At 41.6% G+C, this 23,170-nt stretch overlaps 3 protein-coding genes across 13 annotated transcripts in view; all 3 read right to left on the reverse strand.

The window, feature by feature from the left end:
* The window catches only part of ep400 (E1A binding protein p400), a 34,939-nt gene extending 28,716 nt beyond the window's left edge, over positions 1–6,223 (reverse strand). For 7 of the 8 annotated variants that reach the window (XM_088617733.1, XM_088617731.1, XM_088617728.1 and 4 more), the window contains exons 1-5: positions 6,051–6,223; positions 3,547–4,871; positions 2,744–2,854; positions 1,821–1,902; positions 1,491–1,610 (exon numbers count right to left, since the gene is read on the reverse strand). In XM_088617733.1, the coding sequence (XP_088473859.1) occupies positions 1,491–1,610; positions 1,821–1,902; positions 2,744–2,854; positions 3,547–4,842 (1,609 nt within the window). In that variant the 5' untranslated portion in view covers positions 4,843–4,871; positions 6,051–6,223. The remainder of the gene's footprint in view (positions 1–1,490; positions 1,611–1,820; positions 1,903–2,743; positions 2,855–3,546; positions 4,872–6,050) is intronic. The other variant, XM_088617730.1, reaches the window with a different exon arrangement.
* Positions 6,224–7,291: 1,068 nt separating this feature from the next.
* On the reverse strand, positions 7,292–12,414 carry pus1 (pseudouridine synthase 1). 2 transcript variants are annotated; one of them, XM_088618222.1, is made up of 6 exons: positions 12,313–12,414; positions 10,465–10,724; positions 10,188–10,325; positions 9,350–9,452; positions 8,240–8,937; positions 7,292–7,878 (listed from the first exon to the last, which is right to left on the reverse strand). In XM_088618222.1, exons 2-6 carry the CDS (start codon positions 10,678–10,680, stop codon positions 7,843–7,845), a joined length of 1,191 nt encoding a protein of 396 aa, XP_088474348.1. In that variant the 5' UTR covers positions 10,681–10,724; positions 12,313–12,414; the 3' UTR covers positions 7,292–7,842. The 2 variants fall into 2 exon arrangements, with proteins under 2 accessions (XP_088474348.1, XP_088474347.1); XM_088618221.1 differs by lacking the exon at positions 12,313–12,414 and adding an exon at positions 11,943–12,292.
* A 5,328-nt stretch (positions 12,415–17,742) lies between these two features.
* Positions 17,743–23,170, reverse strand: part of LOC148641671 (serine/threonine-protein kinase ULK1-like) — a 43,044-nt gene continuing 37,616 nt past the window's right edge. For all 3 annotated transcript variants that reach the window (XM_088618546.1, XM_088618547.1, XM_088618545.1), the window contains 3 exons: positions 22,519–22,676; positions 22,019–22,154; positions 17,743–20,299 (listed from right to left, as the gene is read on the reverse strand). In XM_088618546.1, coding sequence (XP_088474672.1) covers positions 20,244–20,299; positions 22,019–22,154; positions 22,519–22,676 — 350 coding nt within the window. In that variant the 3' untranslated portion in view covers positions 17,743–20,243. The remainder of the gene's footprint in view (positions 20,300–22,018; positions 22,155–22,518; positions 22,677–23,170) is intronic.

The following is a 23,170-nucleotide window of genomic DNA, read 5'->3' on the forward strand; positions in this document are numbered from 1 at the left end:
CAAATATAAAAACAAACATACATAAGTGTTTCCATTTGTTTATTTTTTAATTTGCTACTGTCATATTACTTGAATTGGACAAGCTAACATTAAGTTGAAGCCTTTCCCAAATTAAGCAATCAAAACTAAGGAAGAGAGTCAGGGGATCTGGACACTCCTTGTAAGGAAGAACAAAATGTATTCATTTTCTATACACTCTCTCAGTACCTACAATTTAACACTTTTACAAGTGAAAATTATTTGTTATTGGCAATGTTTTGCAATAACAATTAGGACTATGCTATAAAATGTTAATAAAACTACAGTACACCTCATGACACTACAATTGTAGTTTGGTAACATCACTGCTCCTGTGCATGTGTTGCTCTCTTTCCAGGGGTAACATCCCCCGAGAAAAACAGATGCATTAACAATTCCAAACTGCGAGAGGTCATCAAATATTTATTGAAAAATGTATTTTATTCAAGGCAAACATTCTTTTTTTTTTTTACAATAACATCTAGACTTAAGCATTCACTACAAAAGTGTTATGCAGTTAGATTTCAAAAACACATGCAACCAACACCTTCAGCAGCACAGCTTAAAAGGAAAACAGGACGCTGTTGGATTTAAAAGTAAATTATAAAAAACATTCAGCACTATTACAAAACATCACATGTTCAGCATGCAGTAGCAGACTCATTCTTGCTGGAAAGGAGCATTTAAAGTCTTAAGACAGTGGTGCACAAAACACAGTTTGCAAAGCAGATGAAATCAGCAGAGCAGACATTGGTTTTCACAGGGCAGATTGAGCAGAGCTGCAGACACTGGAGAAGTGGGGAAACTCCCTGCACTAGCGATCTGACCTCCTGCACTGGAACCGTCAGCCTTTCTGCGCCAACATCAACAGGACCGACAGGAACGCAAACTGCCCCTCAGCAATAACCTCACCGACCCACGGCAAGCCATTCCCTAATGCCTTAAAAGAAAACGAGCTCTCTGAACAGATGCGATGACAGCGGCCAGAAAACAATGGGCTTAACGTCAGACAAATGGCAGATGAAGAGAAACCTCCAGAGCATTTCTCGATACGACGCATGGAAAAGGGAAAACAAACCAGCAACGTGACGCGCAGACTGAATGCACTCCCTTGCCTTTCTAGAACCAAAGCGCGGCCCAGAAAACACTACCCGTCAAGATGCACAACACCGACAAAGGAAACCAAACCGAAATGGATGAATGGTCAACGGATCAAAGGAAACAAACACGTGGCACCTCCCTCTTCCTGCACCGGTCCCTGCTCTGCACTCTCACAGCTCATGCCATCTACCAAGTCCTCCACTTCCTTCAATGACTAAGTGCTAGATTTCTGCTGCCAACGATGCTGCACAGGATTCCGTGATACCCAATGATGGTACCTGGCATTCTGTAATGTCTGATTCGATTCTTGGTTGAAATACTTCCAGCAGCATCGAACAGAACACAGAACTGCCTCATATTAGCACTCCTACCTTGCACTGTTGGCATAAGCTGTTGAAGAGGAACCCCAGGAGATCCTAAAGGTGCTATACCAGGATGCTGGAAAACCATCCCATGGCGACCAACTTCAATCCGGGGCCTCTTAGCCTGATCTGGGATTTAAAACACACAATACCCTGATAACGCAAACACTTGGCATAAAGCAATGACCGTCTACAAACCATCCGCTCCCTTCACGGTTTTACGGCTACAAAGCGCTAGAAGATGCCGAATATCTAAAAAGCAGAAGCAATTTGGGGAAGAAAGAAACGGAAAACGAAAACAAAGAAAACACATCAAAAATCAAAATACCCCTGCCCTACCTGTTTGTTGCGAAGCCTGTCTCTTTAAGGCTTCGATCTCTACCGTGTTTGCAATGCCAGCAGTTGACGTACCCTGATGCGCCTGCAGAGGTAAATAAAGCACATGATTAAAGGAAGAGGAACTGCTCCTCACAGACACCTCTAAACCATTAAAACTGTCCGTCAGGGGAAAGCGAAATTCTCTTGTATAATTTTTCTTCCGTCGTGGGCAATAAAAATGGTGAACTATGCCCAAGGTGCAGATCACGGACAGATAAAGTGTGGTGCTCAATCATTTCTTTGTCCTCATTACAGCTGGCGCCGATGCTTGCCACCTGGTTCACTCTCATTTCATTGACGGGCCCAAAGTCTTTTACATTTTGTGCCACCTTGAGCTGTCAATTAAACAATGAACCCAACAGAAACTGAAACTGATTTTCTTACACTTTTCTTCTTACGCTTATAGTTGATTAGTCAAAATATTGAATTCACATTCAAGTCATAAAACACCTTGCAGCTAATTAAATAACAATAACCAAGTTGGGGTCGACACTAGATGACAACCAGATGAGCCTGACAGCCCTTATTAATGTCATTTAGGGATTACATCAAAAACTATAAATGGATATCTGGAGGTCTGTGCCTTTGGACACACATGGTGTCAATAAAAAACGGCTCATTGCAAAGAAGGTAAACTTCAGAAGCCTGTAAACTTCAGGAAAACGTAATTATAAACACTATTTAGCAATACTATCTTTAATAGTTGTGCTGCAAACTGTAAAATTTAGGATCCTGTCTGTCCATGCAACAGCTTTAAAAATAAGAATCAGAATGATCCCAATTGTGTTTTTAAATCTCTTTGGGGTTTTTTTCCCCGTCATGTTTCCTGGGTTTTTAAAATCTCAAGTGGTAAAGTTGTATGTGGCGCTGTCCAACACTTTTACCTGAAACTGCTGATGCTGCACTGAAAATGCAGCAGAGACATTGGGAGGAAGCTGTGTTGCTATGGCAACAGGTGTACCAGTCTGACCATCCTTTCCTGTTACCACCTTAACCTTTAAAAGAAAAATTTACTATTGAAAACTCTAATCATTTTTGTAATGTGGCAATAACATTATTTTAAGTGTGGTTCGCCGACAATGTAAACAGCATTTACGGTAGTCCTCTCTCCTCTTATAACTTAAATTATCTTCACTTCCAGCACAGACTCACAAAAATACGGGTCATTGCTCAGAAAATCAGAAAAATCCCTAACAAAGAGGACATTCTAAAATGCTTGCCTCTTTTTTTCCCCAACAATCTCAGAATCATTTTAACTGGCAAATTAAAATATAATAATATCTAGGATCAAATATAATAATGTATAGGAATATGTGTTCAAAAGCTGCAAAAATACAGTTGCATGATTTATTTGTAAATTTAACATCTGAAATATTGACAAAACAATCAATCCAATAAATAAAACATTCTTCCAACAGACATTGGGTTCACCTTGAATTATTTAGTTCAATCAAGGTAAAAAAAGACAACTAAAATATTAGAAAACTAAAAGTTACACAAACTTTGCAAAGTTTGTGTAAGTTTGTGTTCACCCTTAAATACGTAATACCTTTCAAAAAGTGGAGTAGTTGCTTGCTGAACTTTCTACACAACCGAGCCTCAGCTGCTAACCTGCTAAAAGTGAGAATCTAAAATAACTCCAACCAAAACTCTCTGTGGCTTTCATGCCCCCCAAAAGCTGACTTACCTCATCGTTGATGACTTCAGACTGCTCCTCCTCCTCTTCCTCCTCGAGGTCGAGGTCGTTTTGCCGCAGGTAGGTGTAGAGGGGAACGCAGGGCTTCTTCTTGAAGGCCAGGAAATCCATCATGTTCCCCTGCAGGTGCTGCAGGAAGAACAGCTCGATCAGGTAGTCCTTGAAGACTTCCTTCAAGCCCTCCATCTTCTTGGTGTGGTGCTCCAGGCACTGTTTCCTCAGCTTGGCGATCTCCGGGGTGGCGGGGGCGATCTCCTCCAGCTTCTTCGGCTGCTTCTTCACCGAGCCGGAGGAGCCGGTGGGGGTGAGCGGCGGATTCGGCAGTCCCTGGGGGGGGTTGGCGCGGGACGGGCTGGAGGGAGGCAGGGCGGAGGAAATCCCGAAAGAGGTGGCCGGACCCCCCACCCCCGCCACGACGACTTGGGAGCTCTTCTCCAAAAACACGGCCGGGGGCCTGGCCAGCTGGCCCTGGATGATGCTGCTGATCTGAGGGGGCAGGTTGGAGGTGGTAATGTGGCCGGGGCTTCCCAGAGTCTGAGACGAAGCCCCGCTGCCGGCTGGGCTCTGGGGTCCCAGGTGGTGAATGGTGCCCCCGGTCTGAGAGTGGGTCTGAGAAAGCCTGCGCTCGCGCACGGACCCCGGCGCCCCGGGGGAGGCCAGCTGCACCTGCCCCGCGGTGGTGGAGGCCAGCTGGGGCAACCCCGTCCCGTCCTGGTAGACGAAATGCCCGCTGTTCGATGAGCCGCTCAGGCTAAACGGCCGGACCAGCATGCTCGCGTCCACGAAGCGGGTGGGGCTCTGCCCACACATGCCAATGCCCGCCGCCGGGGCGACTGATCTCTGGACCCCCGGCAGGGGCACCGGGCTGTGCTGGGTGGGGCTCTGCGGCTGGACCTGCTGGGGCAGGGGCGACGTCACCTGGATGTAGGAGGGCGAGCCGTGCTCGAATCTCCACTGCGGGGCGCTGTGCTGGAACCCCGGCGACGCTGGGCTCTGGAGGGGGAGAGTGGTGAGAGTGATCTGCGGGCTGCCCGCCACCATCTGCCCGACGTTCTGCAGGGTGATGTTCATGTTCTGACCCGTGACGGGGCTGCGGCTCATGATGATCTGGTAGTTGGGGGACTGTGGGGCCGACGGGCTGGCGGCGGGGGCGAACGAGGTCACTGGGGACTGAGGGAGGGTGCCTGGTTGCTGCTGCGATTGCTGCTCCTCTGCCTCAGGCCCGGTGAAGGACTTGGACCTCTGGAGCTGCCTCTGGACACCCTGTGCTCCACTCCCATGGTGCATTGTCCCCAGTTACAGTATCAAACACCTACCTGTGGGAGACAGCAGGAGTTCGACAAAGTCAGAAAAGGCAAAAATAAAAGAGGTGAAAAGGAAGACTGGCATGCAAGTTTTCGCAAAAAATTATCTTCCAATTTACAAAATAGGATATAACAGATACCATTCCTGATTTTTTATTGAACGCTGAGAAAAATCAGAATTAACCACAAAAGAATATTAATCGATGTTAGATTTCTCAAACATGATTGATTTTGTAAGACGACTGCATATGACGCGCAGCTAAAGTCGCTTCTTTAAAAGGTCTGCAGAGTAGTTTATTTACAGTGTAACTTGTGTTCATTCTGAAAATCACATCTCCCGCCGGTAAATACGTACAAAGGGAGAAGAAAGTACACTTTCAAAAAATATTATGGTACAATCTGAAACGGCAACTTGATCATCTTAGACACGACTTGTAAATCTCGATAAAGGTTCATTTAGTTAAGGTCACAATTTAAATACCCAGGCGGGCGACAGAATTAGGAACAGCACATAATTTTACCCAGGCGGAAGCTGTCAAAACAGGATGGCTTGTTCTTGCTGTCATGAAAGGGGTGTCGGGCGAAGACAGCAGGAATCTTGAACGTTAAACTGGCAAACTGCTTGTCGGTGGATTGCTTTAGCTTAAAAATGAATTCGCCTGCTGACAAGCACGCAACGATACACCCTCCCTCTCGTACACATCGGTGTTTGGAGGGGATGCAAACACACATGACAGGTTTAAAAACAGAAAGAGTAGAGAAAGCTTGAGGACATGGAAAATGAGTTTTGAAACTTTTTTTTGCCCAAAACAAAAACAAAACCAAAACAAACAGTACGTGCTATGAGCACTTCTGTTCCGCGAACGCTGCCATTCATACAAAGCTACCCATTCTCGGTACCGCTAACTGCACAGGATCGCCCATCTCAAGCGAGCAAGCAGTGAGCGAGGCCTGGGCTTGCAAGCGCACGCAAGAGTAGTAAGGCGACTGTTATGTACGTATCTTTGATCTCGCAACCAGGTGAGACCCCGAAAGCGGGCACAAAGGTTGTTTTCCTCCGGATCTACACCGGGGCGCGCTCCCCCAGATACCCCCTGCGCTGGGAACGCGCGCAGACACGCGCCTCTCCCACTGCGCCCGGTAGCGCTTCGCAAGACCAAACACAGCTTCCTGCGTTTTTAAATAACTTACCACAAAATGGAACACCGCGGGACGCTTCATCCACTCGTAAGGATCCCTTAAAACCCCGCGAATAAAAATCAGATATCCTGGATCTGGTATTGCCGGGGAAAACCCCGTAATTAGACACAAAGCTTGCGAGATCCTCCATTCAGTAACATGGCGGCCATTCCCCTTTTTTTCTCTTCTGTTGTTCCCGAAGAACCGGAAGTACTTCGATGTTTCTTTCAGAGGAGGCAGACGTCACATCGATTCACCCCGGAGACCGGCAGGAGAAGCAACCAATCAAATTGAGAACCTGGCCTTTTCGGACCAATGAGAAAAGGGGATCCGCCCCCTCGGTGGAAAAGTTGTCTGTCTTTGCATTAGAGCGAGCATCTGATATGTTATTTGTAGAAAAAAAAAAGATATGTTATTTGAAGTCTAGGATTTTATTTTTCTAGATTTTAGAAAACAATCTGAATATGTATATTAATATAGAAGACAGACTTTCAATTACGTTAGACAAAGTATATAAAACGTTTATTAATCGAATTTTCTTGACAAGGTATAGTTGTGTAGTTTTGTAATATTACAGAACGCTTAGTTATGGTCCCGTTTGTTATTTCCTTTCAGCTTATCCATTCTGTACTTTTATAGCCAACTCAAACATTTTCCTGCAAATATATAAATATGTACTGCCATGCAAAAGTATTCAGACCCTTCCTATAGTGTCCCATTTTGTTTAATAAATAACACACTTTTAACACACTTAACTTTTTACTAAGTATGCACACTCAAACCAAAGACTTCTAAAGGGTACCTTACAGTAAAAATAACACTTAAGTATTTCGGACTTGTGAACTCAATATCTGGGGAAAACACCTTTGGAAAATTACAGCAGCAAATCTTTTTCAATAACTATTAGCTTTTTTTTCAAGCTGGGTGGTGATCACTTATGAACAGCAATTTTAAAATATTTTCACAAAGGTTTCTCAGCAGGGTGCAAGTCAGGAGTTTGACTGGGAAAAAACATGCTTGACAGTAGGGATGGTACTGACTGAGTGATGCACTATGTTGGGTTTGTGTCAGATGTAAAGTTAAAAAGATCCCCTTTGGGAATTAACGTTTTATTGCCAAAATACACACATTTTGTTGCTGCATCCACTAAGCTACCATTTTCATGTGCAAAGTTTACTGTAGTTCTAGTGATTAAAAGTTTCGTTTAGCTATCTCGTTAAATAGAATGGAAGAAATGAACATGAAGCAATTCATCCAGAGCAATTCACTTTATTAAAAAAACCTGACAAAATCATAATTACCATGTTTACACAAGCAAATCTTTTTATGTCTGTTCTACATTTTTGCTGCAAAGGAAATAAAAATCACAAATATCCTTTTCCTGAAAGCACCTAAAATGCTTGTTTTTAGATATTCCATCTTGAAAACTGTAATGATATATGCTAGTTAAATATTAAGCATATTAAAATAGTCCTTAAAAAAAGTAAAAACAGCTTTGAATTCATACTGTTTAGGAGCAAAATCAATGATCAGTTAAGGAAAATAATTGATATCAATATTCTCGGCAACAACATCTCCTGTTTCAAATGAAGGAAATCTTATTTGGATGGAAAATATTTGATGAATTTCCATTTCTGAGAGAAGCAACATCATTTAACATTGATATACTAAACAAAAAAAATCCTTTATTTCCTGGAAGCGATGGGAAGGTTTTACTATTTGGTTGGTTTCACATCACCACTTAAAGAGATGACCTCTTTGCAGGTAGCAGCAGAAAATGGTTTCAGATTCATGTAAACACAGGTCAGTCAGAGTCATTCCCTTCATCGTCTTCATCATCCTGACAATAAAAAAAAGATTCTTTAAAATAAACAGTAATATACAATAGATTCTTAAGTGGGTAAAGGGGGTCGTCCTCTGTGAAATCAAAGTCATGAACAGAAAAATTTTAAAAATCTAATTTTTATATATTGGTCTTGTTTTTATATTCACCAAACAAAAAGGCATGAATAGATACTTCGATACCAGATATGATCAAATCTGACTACTGAAATGAGCAATGAAAGTGAAGGAAACAGCTTTGCTCATTAAAGACAAAACTTGTCCATTGTTGCATTATGGCAGTGGAAAAGGGAATAAACCTAGAAAGACACTGTTGGCTCCATCTCTCACTACAATCCTGTATTCAGGAATTCACCTACCCGAGCTCCCGCTCCGCTGTTCTGAACCCCCGAAACAGTGGCTTCGAAGTCGTGGATAGGCAGGGTGCTTAACCAGTTCAGCATGGACTTCTCCTCCTGCTCCGTCTGGATGATGGTGGGGTAGATGTGCTCTTCTTTGAAAGCTGCGATCTTGGCCTCCTGCTCTCTCCAGTCCAGGGGCTCGTGGAGGCCGTCGCTTCCGAAGCGCTTGTTGTACTTTTCGAAGTGGACCTGCTCGAGAACCAGCCCCAGGCCGGGGGCCTTGGGGATATCCACCTTCTTCTCACCCCAGCTCCTCTCCAGGGTGTCCTCGCCTGCGTAGCCCCTCACCACTGCGATGACCAGGCCGATCATCTTCCGGATCTGGTGCATCATGAAGCTCTGACCCTTCACCTTGATGACCGCGAACTCCAAGCCCTGCCGGACGAAGGGCTCCTCACAGAACATCTCCATGATGTAACGGCGGGCACTGGGGTCCCTTGGGCCCTTCTGAGAGGTGAAGTTGTGGAAGTTGTGAGTTCCCTTGTAGCACGAAAACAGTTTATTCGCCCTCTCCAGAGTCTCTTTGCTAAGCCGATAGCTGCTGTCCTGCTGGTCCTTGTCTTTGTGTGCAAAGGCCACAGTTGGTAGCATGTAGGAGTAAGTCCTGGCATCACACTTGTTCTTCGAATTAAAACCACCAGTCACCCGCTTGAGCCCTGCGAACCAAACAGTTGGATTCACAACCTTTCAACACACTGCAGTTTTTGGCAGAAATTCACTCAACGTGAATCTGAGTCTATAATAACTGATATTATAAAGAAGGATGCAGCAAATGAGGAGGCCGTTCAGCCAAAGCTGATACAATAATCATGTCAGAGTGGCTTCAGAATTAGAAATGTTCATTCTTTTACCTGTTGCATGAATGTCTGTATCCAAGCCTTTATCATTTTCTACAAAACTGTGCACTCTATTTCTAAAGGCACTGAAAGAAATAGCAGTGACTAACCCCCCCCCCAAAAAAAAATAATAATGTCTGAGCAGCTACACCTGCCCCAGTGAAATCCATACAAGTAACCTTCTTGATTTCCCCAGTTTGGAAACTTTATCATAGAAGTTCTTTGAACTTACCTAAAACTTTGATTTGTGAAGGCAAGTGTCTGTTGATTTTTTCTAAAATATCATCTATCAGCCAAAGCTTGAGAGAGACAACCTGACCTGCTGCAGAGACACCCTGTAAATATATCAGAGAATGTTTTTTTTCCTCAAAGAATGTTCATAAACCAGTCATAAATGTCAATCATCTTTCAATTTCAATTGTCTTTAGGCCTTTAGGTGAAGGGACTGCAGTTGCAACCCATTTGCCACTAGAGACTGCCAAGCAACCTCTAATTATTGCAGACACATCAAGTGATTCACCCGTCTAATCGCTTTATTCAGTACAGGGTCACAGCCGGAGCCTGTCCACTACTGGCAAGCAGCGGGCACAAGACGGGACACACCTGGACGGGGGGGCAGTCTAGCGCAGGGCACAGGAACACCAGGCCCAGTTTTTCCCAGAAGCCAATTTAACCTACCAGTAAGTCTTTGGATGTGAGGAGACTGGGAAACCCAGCGAAAACCCATGCAAGTACTGGGAGAACATGCAAACACCATGTAATTTCATTAACTCATTTGTGAGAGGTGGAGAAATGCAGATTCTCACATGGATGTAATCAGTGGTTGTCTGGTATATAAAGAGCATGCATGTTACTAGTGATTGAGGTTTTTCATGGAGTCTTTGTTGGAAGACAGGAAAAAAAACCTCCATCAAAGTCTCCTGCACTTTGTCCACTTGTGTGTAGATCCCTGGGACCACAAATTGGTCTCTCACAATAGTAATGTCAAATGACCCACTATTTGCTCAGAACAACTGTGTGATTTTCAGGTATCATTACTGAAAAGATCACTCCATTCTCAGGTACAGTACCTTGTCAGTCCGTGCACATCTCTGGAATGACATTTTCTTCATATCAGTGCCATGGTTTTCTGGTATACACCCTGACTTGACCAGAGCTGTGACTAACTCATCTTCTATAGTTTTGAATTGTGATGAGCCTGGATTTCTCTTGACAAGCAAAAAAACAACAGTGAATTGTTAACCAAGCTACATATCAAACTTTTTATCTTAAGAAAAATACAAAACCCAGCAAAACCCATGTCAAATGCATTGGTTTGGGATGACATCTATACGACATACTACCTACCTGCATACCATGATAGCCTTTGCCAGAATATGCCATCAGTAAAACAACCTTTCTTTTAGGAAGCTTCTTCTGCTCGTCATTAGTGTCTTCTGCATTTGGTTTGAATTTTTTATCCACATGGCCAATATCTCCATGATCATCTTTCCCGTCAGCAGTTCGTTTGAGTGTCTCATTAGCCTCTGCAGGAATCTCCTTCAGATGCAGTTCCTCACTCATTTTGCAAGATGTTTGAAATAAACAGATGCTCGTATCAGCCAAGCCTACAAAAATGCAATAAGAAAAGTTTATGCTATATAAATGAAATAATGCACATTAACTTAATTTTTTTTGCCCACAGTCCTACCTTATAGACTGCCTTATAGATTGCAATCCTTGTACAAAGAGTAAACCTGCTGAATAATACTACAGGGCAGTGTGAAAATATTACTGAGAAAATGAAGTCACTTGTACACGTTTTTCTCAGAAAATAAATATTGCGTAAGTTGCATACACATATTGTTTGGAAAGATGCAATGGTAACAAAGATACTGTATTGTAAGTATTACGCATTATATTAATAATGAATAATACAGAATAAGGGTTAGAGCATCTACAAAAGGCTCTTCTGTGCTTCAGACCACCAATGCCACTGAGATAAACCTCGAGCTATCTGAACCATAGTAAAGCACTGACACCTCAGTGACGCTTTTATGAAAATATGCTGTGGTTTCCTGTGAGAATCCTGTAGAAATTATCCGCAGCAGAAATACATGAGGAATACTACAAAATTATTTGTGGAAAATAAGTACAGCAACACAGGAACAACAATACTACAGAAATACCACGGTCCCTTCCGTAAATTACTACCTATACTGTATATAATCAGAATATCCTAAGAATTCTGTTATAGTAATATATACAGTACAAAGGAAACCTCTATACCCCAAATAATCCCAACTCATCACTGACTTATCCTGTATATATTGAACTCGTCCTAATAATAACCATCGTTCGTATTTCTGCAGGGCAGGTGCCAGCACAGTTCGTAGAAGGGTAGTCTTTTAACGCACAGGGTGGGATTGTACCATCACAGAATTAATGTGTAAAATAGGAATAGTACCACCGGACTGAGAAAACAGAAAAAGCCGTGTAGTATTTTAGTACATTTTACAACGCACAGGAACATTTACAAAATATCATCATGATCAATGGCACAAGATCGCTGAAGTAAATCCTAAAGTATTAACAGAATATTCGGTAATTGCGCATTTCAGATAAAACTGCAAAGTCTTATAAGTATGTATGTTATAAAACAAAAAATCCTCGAATGAAACAAGGTACTTCAAATTATAATTCAAGTAACAACGCGTCAACAATATCCAATGAATACACATACCCCTGTCAAAGCCCCACCTATCTAAAATAGCCTGCATTGCTTGAAAACGCATGGTTGTGCATTTATCTGCCCAACGCATGGAAATAAATCTCTACAAACTTACCTTTAACACACGCAATAGGGGGACTTCTTAATTTATTCAAAATCAGTCGTAATTTTAGCATTTTCTTTACTGGTTTGGCAATGTTTCCGGCTTCCGTCGTTTTTATACAGCTTTATTTTTTTTTAATTTTAAACTGCCCATAGAGATACGATTGCGAATACAGTTAGTACGTAAAATTAGCAGCCAGTTCAGATCCTGTTAAGTTTGCAGCGTTAACGAAATGCCACTCATTTTAGCTAACTGTTATCGTAAAGCCCTACTCAGATTAAATAAAAAAGATCCTGGGCTAAAACACGGGAACGTATTTTAAAATAACTGCGTTATAAAATAAAACTGCGTTCAAAAATAAAAGAAACACTTTTATTTTTACCCTGTCAAAGGAACTCCCAGCCTCGGCTATCTTCCTTCCCGGAGCTGCAGTAAAACCCACGTGGATAGTAACCCCGATGACCCCTGACCTTCTCTTCTGCAGCAATCCTCGCGACAGCAGAACACGATGGCGAGAATGAGAAAGGATGTTCAGTTTGTTTCGCACGGCTGCTTAAATTGTGTTTCTGTTGTTATCATTACTGCTTGATCCAACAGTAATGTTGCTCTTGGTCTTTCCCTTTTTAAATCTGTAAACATAGAATGTATTAAATACTATGTTATATTTAAGTGATCTTCTCTCATGTATGTTTTTCGTACTACACGAGGATTGAAAAATAAAGATAAAGAATATCTTTAGGTATCTATGAAGAAACGATGTTATTTTAAAAGTTGGAACATTTTTTACTGCCGTCTTTTCTTATAGCAGATCAGATGACTAACATTATACTGACACTATAGCACGAACATAGGTACATGGGATATATTTCTGATGTAGGACTTATCTATATGCTTTACAATGTGTATGTTATACACGAACACATTTTTTATACTTTATGCACTGTATGCACTATATGCACTATACCTATGCACTCTATTAAATGCATTTTAAGTACAGTTGGAACTTGACGGTCTCGTTTCGCTGTTTGTATTACACTAGAGGGCAGCATTCCCTTTTTAATTGTGACAGACTTGGCTCGGTGATTATGTAACGGCTCAAAGCACTCTCCTAGCAAATGCAAAACTAACTGCAAATTTCGTCTTATGTTGCTGAAGCTGTTTTGTTTGCTTTTGGGGGAAAAAAAATAAACAACGGGCCTAAGCCCCCCTTCATATAGAAACTTAACTAAATTCATTATTGCTTCATTCCATAATTGCGAAATCCGGAGTATAAAACAATACGACAATAACAGAAACAAGATTGAGCTCCATCTCAAACACTGCCGGTCTCTTGTCAATATAGCGACATTCACATCAAAGATAAGGCCACACCACATGGGGGCAATTCAGGCTGAAGGAAGCGTCACAGCGGCGCATAAGAGCTCCAGTGTTAGAAACCCATTGTTTCTAAGTGGGAAAAAAAGTACAAAACAGTCATTACCTTAAAACAACAATCAAGGAATACTAGGAGTAAGTTTGGGGAAAAGGGCTGGAAAATGATTTGTTACATGAAGGTAGTCTTGTAATGAACTACACTCTGATAATCGACTATTTATGTTGTTTTTTGTGATTTTCAGTTTGTTGTATCGGCACAACCTGTTTGCTTTAGATTTATTTCATTCAAAGGTTACACATGAAATCTGCTGGACTGGGTTTAAAGAAATAGGTGTCCACATTGATGTAAGTGTTTTTTTTTATTGATATGAGTCACGCAAGAGTGTGGTTCAGTGCGCCTTAACATTCATACACCCTTCAGTCCTCCCTTTTCTGAGCAGCTGAGTTCTGGCAGGGGTAACCTGGGAATACAAAGAAGAAAGGCCGGAGATGAAGTGCAGTCGGGATGAGTTTAGACATGGATGGTCTTTGACTAATCTAGAGCATGATGCTTGGAGACAACAACAGCTCCTGCTGGGCCTCCCTGACCTTTCTGATCCAACAGGAGTCCCAGAGAAACTCAAAACGTATAGGAGCATGTGGGAGTAACAGAGACTGAGAAGAGGAATTAGGTTCTCTATAACCATAACTGCACAAAAAAACTGGTCTTATGCTTTTAATATGTTAACGTATTACAAATGGAAGATTGTGAATTATGCAAGATCAGGGATACACTCTGTCACAGTGCGGGAACAGGAGAGAGAGAGGTAATTTGGCAGAAGGGGGAAAATGGCAAGATATATTAAAATTGAAAAGAAGGGCAATTAAAATGCTTCTTGTTGACAAGCCTTGTACCTTCAGTAATATTGCATAAGGCCTACTGAAAGCACAAATATTTCAATATGCATATTCTTCAGCGATTAATAGAAATAAAATGTTTTATTTCTACAGAGGTCGCATTAATAAAACTTTTGGAGGAGTCTGAATCCCGTCTTTTTGAAGGGTCAAACAAGTAACTATGTTTTAAACTGGAAGTAGTGTAGGAATCACTGGTTCCACACAAAACATCATCAGGCTGGTGGGCTGCTTTTGTATTTGTGTGCTGACGTGAAGATGAATTATTAGAACTCTGGGGTGTGACCTTTAACCATGACGTTATACAGAGTATTAAAGATACAAACAGTCAATATACTGTAGGCACATTTGAAAAGGCCTTAAACTTTTGCAGCTTCTAAGAAATTCAACTTAAAGAGCCCTTATTAGAATAAAAAGAGCACATATACTGTCACTCATGTATTGTCCCTGCATTGGCTTTCAATGACATATTTAATTGATCTCAAAATCTTTTTTCTTCTTGAATCACTCAGCACTGTTCAGCATCTTTAACTTGTGCCGATATTTCTTTCTCTTCCGTCACTGGGAAGAATCCCGGTTCTGGTGAGCTTCAGGGTACATGTGGTTTTCACTGCCGCACAGTTCCCAGTGACTTAACGGATCTAGCCACCAGCTTAGTCAAGATTAATGTAACCTTCACTCAAAGTGAAGTTACAGTACAAAAGACGAATTGCTTGCAAGGAAGGCAAAAATGAAACTTTGAGAGCTGGTTAGTTAAAGTGAATGCTTATAACGCTCAGAAACACAATGCATTAGTTTAACAGAGAAACCAAGTTTCTATTGATCAGAAACCAAGTAGTTTCTACTGATCTGTAACTCATGAAACTGAATGGAAACAGATCGTCTCGGCGCGCAAACTTTCATCAGACAGATGGCAAATTGAGCTGGACTTGCTCCAATTCTTATTTGTAAGAACATCTGCGCTTTGAAGCTGATCAGGTGGAGCTGCCAGACACGGGCAAGGGGGAGACCTTCGGAATGCAATGATCTGCCTCCTGCTTTTTGGGGATTTCACAGATGTTAGGTTTCCGTGCCGCTGTTCAGGCGCAGCTCAGCCCTGATCTGCGAGGCCACGCATGTCAACTGCTAGGCAGGCCAGCAGAGAGACTATAAGGCTCCTCAGAGGTACGTCTTTCTGCCTTGTGCTGCAAAAGCTCAGTGCGCCGATGGCAAGGAAGATGCAGTTTAACAACCAGCCACTGAGAAGACATGTCCGTCTGGGATACCGTGCAAACAAAAAACAAACCATAGTGCATGGGAGAGAACGGACTCCGGCAAGATGGAGTTTTCATTGATAAATTCCAGAGCTCTTTTGTTTCAAAATATCCTTAGTGTGTGTCCCAGAGCCACCTAATATTGTGCATTTATACCGTCCGTTTTGTAAACTTCATGACTTGTACAAATGAGTCTGTGTGGTCATTTATCTTTGTACACACTGAAGTCCTCTGGCACCTGGACAGTTTTAGTCACTATTTTTCTGACTAAGCCTGACTAATTCCAAACCCCACCTCTGAAGGAGTTCTGTTATTTGCTGCTACCTGGGGAAAACCCACTCACAATCGGGTTTTGACGTAGCATAGCCTAGAACATGCATTGCTGAGCAGCCTATCTGCACCTTTAACAAACTCACATCAGAGCAGGTGGGATTTGGATCAAGTTTGCCTGGTATTCAAGCTGCATGGTGTAACAAGTCTCTGCCAAGATGGGCTGCATAAGCCAGCTTGAACCGCAAGGTTCACTGGCTTGGCAGAAGGCAGACTGACCACAGAGAGATCAGAGAACCCACTACTGTAAAGTCTCGCTCTCAATGGAACAACTCCACTCGCTCATTCCTTATGGAAGCAAGTCATGTGTGTACGTGCTGGGAAAAAATAATGGGACTGTGCAGCACCCAAGCTCTAATGTAAACAAGTTTGTGAACTGAGCATCTGGGACACTTGCACATAGTTTGCTTCACCACTACAGGTGATTGAAAGCTAGCAATCAACTGTAAAAGCCAGCTGTATAGGAAATATTTTATAAAACATAGTGCTTGATTACAGAGATATTTGGTTTTGATTACAGTTTGGATGGAGAATGTCGTTTGCTTTGTAGTACCAACTTGATAACTTTCTGAAAACATCCACACATCTGGCCTCATTGTAGAATTCGTATGCTAACAGTAACAAAATAACCTTCCAAAACTTACTTTTCACCTCTTTATTTGTGTTGCACAATTCAAAGCAAAGAAACAAAAAAAGTACAGCACACGGACACAATTTTTTAAAAAATGTCAAGCTTTGTCTTCAAAGATGCGTAACACATACAACATTGCAAATTATATTTATAGGATTTTATTAAAAGATGCTACACCAACCTTGCAACAAAATATTTCAGATGCAGTACATGTAAAAGTTTTTTTAAAGCATTCCTTATATCTATAAAGCAATAAATACTAATTTACATAAATTATTTACAAGCTATATGGTAAGGTTAAGATAAAATATATGATTAAATGATGGCAAAAGAATTTTGTGTATATATATATTTATATATATATATTTGTAAGCACAGTAGCAAATCTTTCAAGTACTACGAAAAACATACATTGGTTTGGTGAACTGTAAACTGCGTACAGGAGGTGTTCATCTTGATGCGAGCATTCCTTTTACATTCATTTCTCACAGCCACAGTGGCTGGATACCTTCAGCTGATGCTGGTTAAGGTGACAAAGTGCCATGAACTGGAACATTAAACACTTGCATCAAGCACAGGAAGCTTGATTTTCAAACGGCTGTCTCTTCTGCCACTGTTGTTCTCTTTGAACACAGCAACGTGGCACGTGTCAAACAAATTCAGCTGACTCTTCCAAACTCGCAAAACCTCAAACGTAAATTTCTTCATCATTCTTTGTGTTGTTGAGGAATACATTTGCCCAGCTCTCTCTCACACACACTCCACCAGTTTTATAACTAGCACTTTGTAAATAACAACAGCCATTTCTCTGAACATTCAAGCTTTTTACATGCAAAACCACAATTCTGCACAATCATTCACCCCAATTTGGCTACTCTGTTTCATGACAAAGAAGAAAAAACAAAACAAAACACACCTCCAAAACATGATACACTTAATAAAATACAAATGACATTGTAAAAACTAACTTTTTTTTTTGCAGTGTAGAAATTTAGTTTCATTGAATGCTTTCAAAAGCACTTTAGCTTTAGCTTATCTGTCCCAAACACGGACAACAAACAGCTCCTTAAAAATATAACAAACAGAAACAATGACAAAAAAAGAATTGCACACGCTTATAAACACCACACACACACACCATCTGTATGAATGGTGAGAGAAAAAATATTCTAAAACACATTTTGCTCTAAACAAACAGGACATACTGTAGATGTTCTAGGTCTGTACATACTGCTAGGTGATCAACATACAGTACTGATTCATTTACTAGTAGTGCAACAAAATTGAGGAGCACGATCTACCACTCAATGCACTAGTCGTGAGTTCATGCAGTAGCAGTAACAGGCAGAATGCCACCCAGCATCATCACACTACCCCAGGCACAGAAATGTGTTGGCTTTAAGGAGACCCTTGTGGATCTCGATTATGCATAGCGGGAGGGGAGAAATAAGAAACTTTTTGTAGTCCTCTGAGGATAACAAGAAAGCAGGACTTGCTAAATGCTCGCTGTCTGCCACCCATTCTGAGGCATAACCCACAAGCCTGCCCTCTCTTTCTTCCTGCAGTACATGGGCCAGAAGGGATGTACAGACTTTGGTTTCAATCTAGTCTCATATAAAGCACTCATCTTGGATTTATTAAATCCTGTGCAAGTCTAGAACTGGTTCCCTCACCTCACAACAAGGGAAGCAGTAAATTTGCAGATTATTAAAATGATTATCACAGGTTGCTTGAAAGACATTGCGTCTGACAATATGGACAAATTTCAACCTGCTCAATGACTGCAATGGACAGTATGTTGTTTGCTGGACACCTCAAGGACTCAACTGCAGCTCTACACTCAAGCAATAATGTACTGAAGGTTATTCTGCTGGTGAAAAAAGAAATTACTTTTGAGGTGACCCACAAAGGAACAGAAAAAAGGTCATTATTGTAAATTTTGGGGGGGATACAGATAGACTCCATATATCCAATTTGCTCTCTGTGGTGCATTTATTTTTGGGCTACAAGGAAAAAAACATTAAAGTGCTCTTCTATTAGTAAACTAGCTTAGTGTTTCATCTGGGATTTAAATCTAAAAAACTGCAACATGTTAAATGGCCTCTCTCATTTGGTATCTTTTTAGCAGTTCACTAATATACCATTTATTCTGTTGAACTCATTCCTCAAGAGAGGAAAAACAGAGACAACAGCTGTGATGTGAAAAAGAAATGTTCAGCCAGCGACTACAGAATGCAAATGAGCCACAGCACTAAACCAAGGAATACTACATTGTCTGAACGCGATTATTAAAAAAGTTAATCTGCTGTTGAAGTGCACATTGACCTCCTTGAAAACTACCATATTCACATTGCACTGCCAGAAATCAGAAGCCATCACTAGCTCACTGAAGTTTTTTTTTCAAGACAGTTGCCACATTTCCTCTTTTCTGAATTTCAGATATACATACCCTGATGCTACATGTGCTGCAGTTTCTAGTTAATTACATTTGCATCACTTTGCTGCTACTGCCTGTTGTACACTAATTTAGAAAAACAGCAGGACATTGTGAAAATATAGGACAGAAATTGAAATCCGGTATTTGTATTTCCATGTCTGGGAAGATGGCAATTCACATGATTTTTCAGCAAGACAGCAGGTCTAAAAAGCTAATTACTTGATATAGCATCAGACTAACTGTATCCTGTAATTAAATGATTTCTAATTTCCTTTGATTAAAAAATAAAAACGTGCTGCTTTTCTGAAACAAATAAGCTAACGAATGCCCATATTTAGCAGTGAAGGAAAGGCCTTGATTACATCACTTTTGGAGGAACATAATTCAATAAATACTCCTCAGTGATATTTTTAATTCCTTATGTTATGATGTAAGGAGGTAAGGCTTTTCTTAATCCAATTCACAACATAAGGGCATACAAGAGGAAAGAGCCTAGAGAGAAGGGGAAAAATGACAAAACGCGTTACATTTCAAAACAGAAAGTGGAATTAGTTGTTCTCTAAACAGCAGAGTGGAGAAAATAAAGAGCGTGAGGAAAGTGCTTCAAGGCAGCTTTTGATTGAGAATATAAGGTGAAGAAAAACCAAAGTCACACAGTCTGTCAGACACTACTGGACAGAGCATGACGGCTCACTTGTCTTATGAATTGCTTTTTTGACATCATACTGTGTATAATAATTTTTGCCTCGGTCTAAATCCGACTTCAGTTTGCTTCAGGCCACAGTACACTCTGGGTTTAAAATACACACTGACCTCCTTCCCTCTGAGACCTTAACAGTAAAGCTTCAGGCTTACGCACGCTTTGGCTGAAACCCACCACACACCTAGTTCTGTTTTCATGTCTGTTTTTAACTGTCAAAACAGAACATTTTTAAAGGTGACACTTCAGAGATGTACACAGTATTATTTATACCGTCACGCATTTAGCAAGTAGCCTTTTGTTACAGTGAGACAGAGTAAAAGAAACATGAGTATCTCAGTCTTCATGGTCCTTCTTACAGACATGAAAGCAGAAAGCCATCCGAGTTGCCTCAATTAAGGGCTGCGGTGCAGACCCAGTCTCCTCTCATTTGTCTCAGGCACTCTCCCCTCACCACAGCGCACGCAGGCTTTAATGGGGACAACGCGCTCTCCAAAGAAATGAGGTCAGACTGTTTCTGCTCTTCACCTGTGGCACAGGATTGGATACACCTCACAGAGTCTGGGGAAGAGGCGAGGATTAAGAGAGAGCACACAAATGGAGAGAGATCGAGAGAGGAGGCGCTGTTTCAGGGCGCTCACGGCTGGGTGCTGAAAACTCTAGTGTGGTCACCACTTCAGGAAGCCAGAGGGCATCAAGCACAAAGTCCTGAATGCAATGCGGAAAGCCTTCTTTCGATACACGTCTTACCTGCAGAGAAACAGAACACTCATTATTAGTAAGGGAAAAGTCAAGTGTGGGGAGAAAACATACTAGAAATAAGCCTTAATGGATGACTACTCCTTTGCTGAATTTCTTAAATCACCATGCTCAAATACAGTCCTTGTAATGTCTTAATTGTAATGTAAATTAATGTCACATTAATTTACAGGAGTGAAAGCCACTACACTCTGTAGACTTCAGCCAGCATGGCGCAATATGGTCTGGTCACTCCAATGTCATCATCCAAAATGGAATATATTGCTAACAGCTCCAAAATATTTCACCAGTCTTAACATGGGCTCATATCTTCAATATCTTCAAATTTGAATCATTTGAAAAATTTGAAAAAGCAAAGATCATCCAGGCCTGCTTTCTGTGCTGTAACGGACAGGTCATCTGGACATTCATAAAAGGTTTGGATTGATGAACAGAGAGAAATATGTATACCAAGTAATCCAGAAATGTGGATGTAGTTCATGTCATGGATGGCTACTTACATCCTGTATTCACTGCTTTGGAAACCTAAAGAGTCAAAGGTCTAGATGTTGGATTTGCTGCTCCCACCAGGCTGTAATGCCTATAGCTGACCACTGCTACTGAAATTAGCATGGGATCACCGAAGTATCATAAAGAACCCTGGAGGCTTTGAGGATGAGAGCTCTCTCCTCCAGGCTGTGCACAGAATTACTCTGTGCCTGGTTCTTAAAAAGGATCAAAAAGTATTTTCCTTGTTTTGTTCCTGATGAGTCTTGGGTGACTGCTGTTCAGTCTCTGTGTTAACGAACCCACAGGGGCAAGGCCTGCCAACCACAAGGATCGATACTGCTTTCAGCACATAAGACAGGTGGCTTCTACTACCGGGCTCACTCAAGCAAATGTGCTTTCGCAAACAGAATGCAGACACTATGCTGGGGAACAAACAACAGCCATGCTGTGTATAATGACTACCTGCCAAAAGCTAAGCCATTCAAAGTCAGTGGCTTCTCTCATCAGATTAGAGGATTCAAGAACACTTTGTACTCCTCAGCCTGATGAGAGAGTTTAACTTGGGCACCTTTCAGAGTTCACTGAAATCCACTCAGGACAAAGGAAGGGGCTCCATTCTCCAGAGCTGAAGAAGATAAAGCTCGCTGACCTCATGATGAGGTCATTGAAATCAGATTCTTAAAAAAAACTCAACCCCCTCAGAACTACAAGAAAGCAAACCTCTGCCAATGCTTAGTGGAAAACCTAATTTAACAAGGTTTGAGAATATCAGTTTAAGGAAATGGACTGTTTACAGCAGCGCAATTTCTAAACAGTATGTATTACCAAACACCATTGTAATGATTAAGAAAATTACTAAACTACTAATCAAGGAACAGTGTTTTAGTGTTGAAGCACTAGGGCCTAACGTTTTCTAATGCTAATCATTTAGGAATGTGCGAAGGGCAAGTTGAAAAAAAGGTTAAAAAAGCATTACTCATAGTTCATGTGAGTCCCCTTTGTGAAGTCTAGGAAATTTCCGGCAATTGCACTTTTTAATGCAAGCCATGTAATGTATGTTCAACTCATAACCACAAAAAATGTATGTTTAGAACTCATAATGAATATCCGACAGGTTTTGTTCAGAACAAATAAATGAAGCAGCAGCATTACAGTCAATAACTTGAATCAAAATCCTGCAACTGGAACAGAAGGCGGCGGTGAGAGAACTCTCCTACTCACATTTGCTGATGTTTTCTATGTCTGCCTGGTCAGTGATGAGGAGGGAGAGTCCCTCCATCAACAGAAGAGCCTTGTGGTACCTCTGGATGGACGCCTCTCCATGGTGGAACATTTCGTCCAGCGCTGCTGTCTGGACCTGCATCAACAACACCAACACTCTCACCTACCTGCACCGCACTCATCCGATCGCCTCACAAGCCAGAAACCACAGGAAACACAGCTAGCGAACTACAGCTCTTGATGGTGCTGTTTTTCTTTTCCACATCTCTCTCCCTTTTCATCCAGGTGTCCACTGACTTCCAGATAATTCAGCCAGTGCTTGATACCAGTACTAAATTAATTCAGGATCTATACGCAACAGCTTCGTACTCATGTAAAAGAGGACTTACAGTGCTAGCATTCTGTTTGGCAATATCTACACCGTGCTACAAGGCAACAAACCGCTAACCAATGCTAGGATAGCTCTACAACCCATAAACAAGGTAGAAGCAGACTTGTACCATTTGGACGGTGTGACTGTAGACCAGCTTCTCCGCCGTGATGCTGTTGATGCGGTCCATCAGCCTCTGCTTGTCGTAGAAGAACCGCTGCAATCGGGTGTTCAAGTGGCGACAGGACATCACGCTAGTCTTATACAACTCGTTCATCTTCTTCACCACTGTGGGAAAGAGCAGAGACAGTGCAGTTAGGACACAGTGTCTGGGAAATGAGGGACGTCAGGTAGGCAAGCAACTCTATAGCTGTGACCTGGGATACCAAAAAGAGGCCTTCAATATAAAAATCATCCGGCGCTCAAAATGAGATCATATGTACCTGCTCATTCTACTTGAACAAAAGAATAACATGAATTTCAAGAGGAAAAAGACATATCAGAAGCCTGTATCTCCCTTATGTAAAGGGCAGGCATGCAAAGGACTGCTAGCACTGTAATTTTATTCAATAATATCTCCCATCGTTCAAATGTGCTGTGGTCTTAGGGCTTAAACCTCTGAAGGGCAAAGGGTGGGCCTGAACTGAATTGTGGAGAAAATTCACCAGTTTCAGGTCAAAGGACTTATTTCTGAAGGAATGGTTAGTTTTTCTGAACTCAAACTGAGTTTCAACCCGTTTTTTACTCAATCGTTTGCTGTGCGAACAGCCTGATTGAGGACC

This window comes from Lepisosteus platostomus, chromosome 24 (genome assembly GCF_059453375.1).
Source record: "Lepisosteus platostomus isolate fLepPlt1 chromosome 24, fLepPlt1.hap1, whole genome shotgun sequence".
Taxonomy (NCBI): Eukaryota; Metazoa; Chordata; class Actinopteri; order Semionotiformes; family Lepisosteidae; genus Lepisosteus; species Lepisosteus platostomus.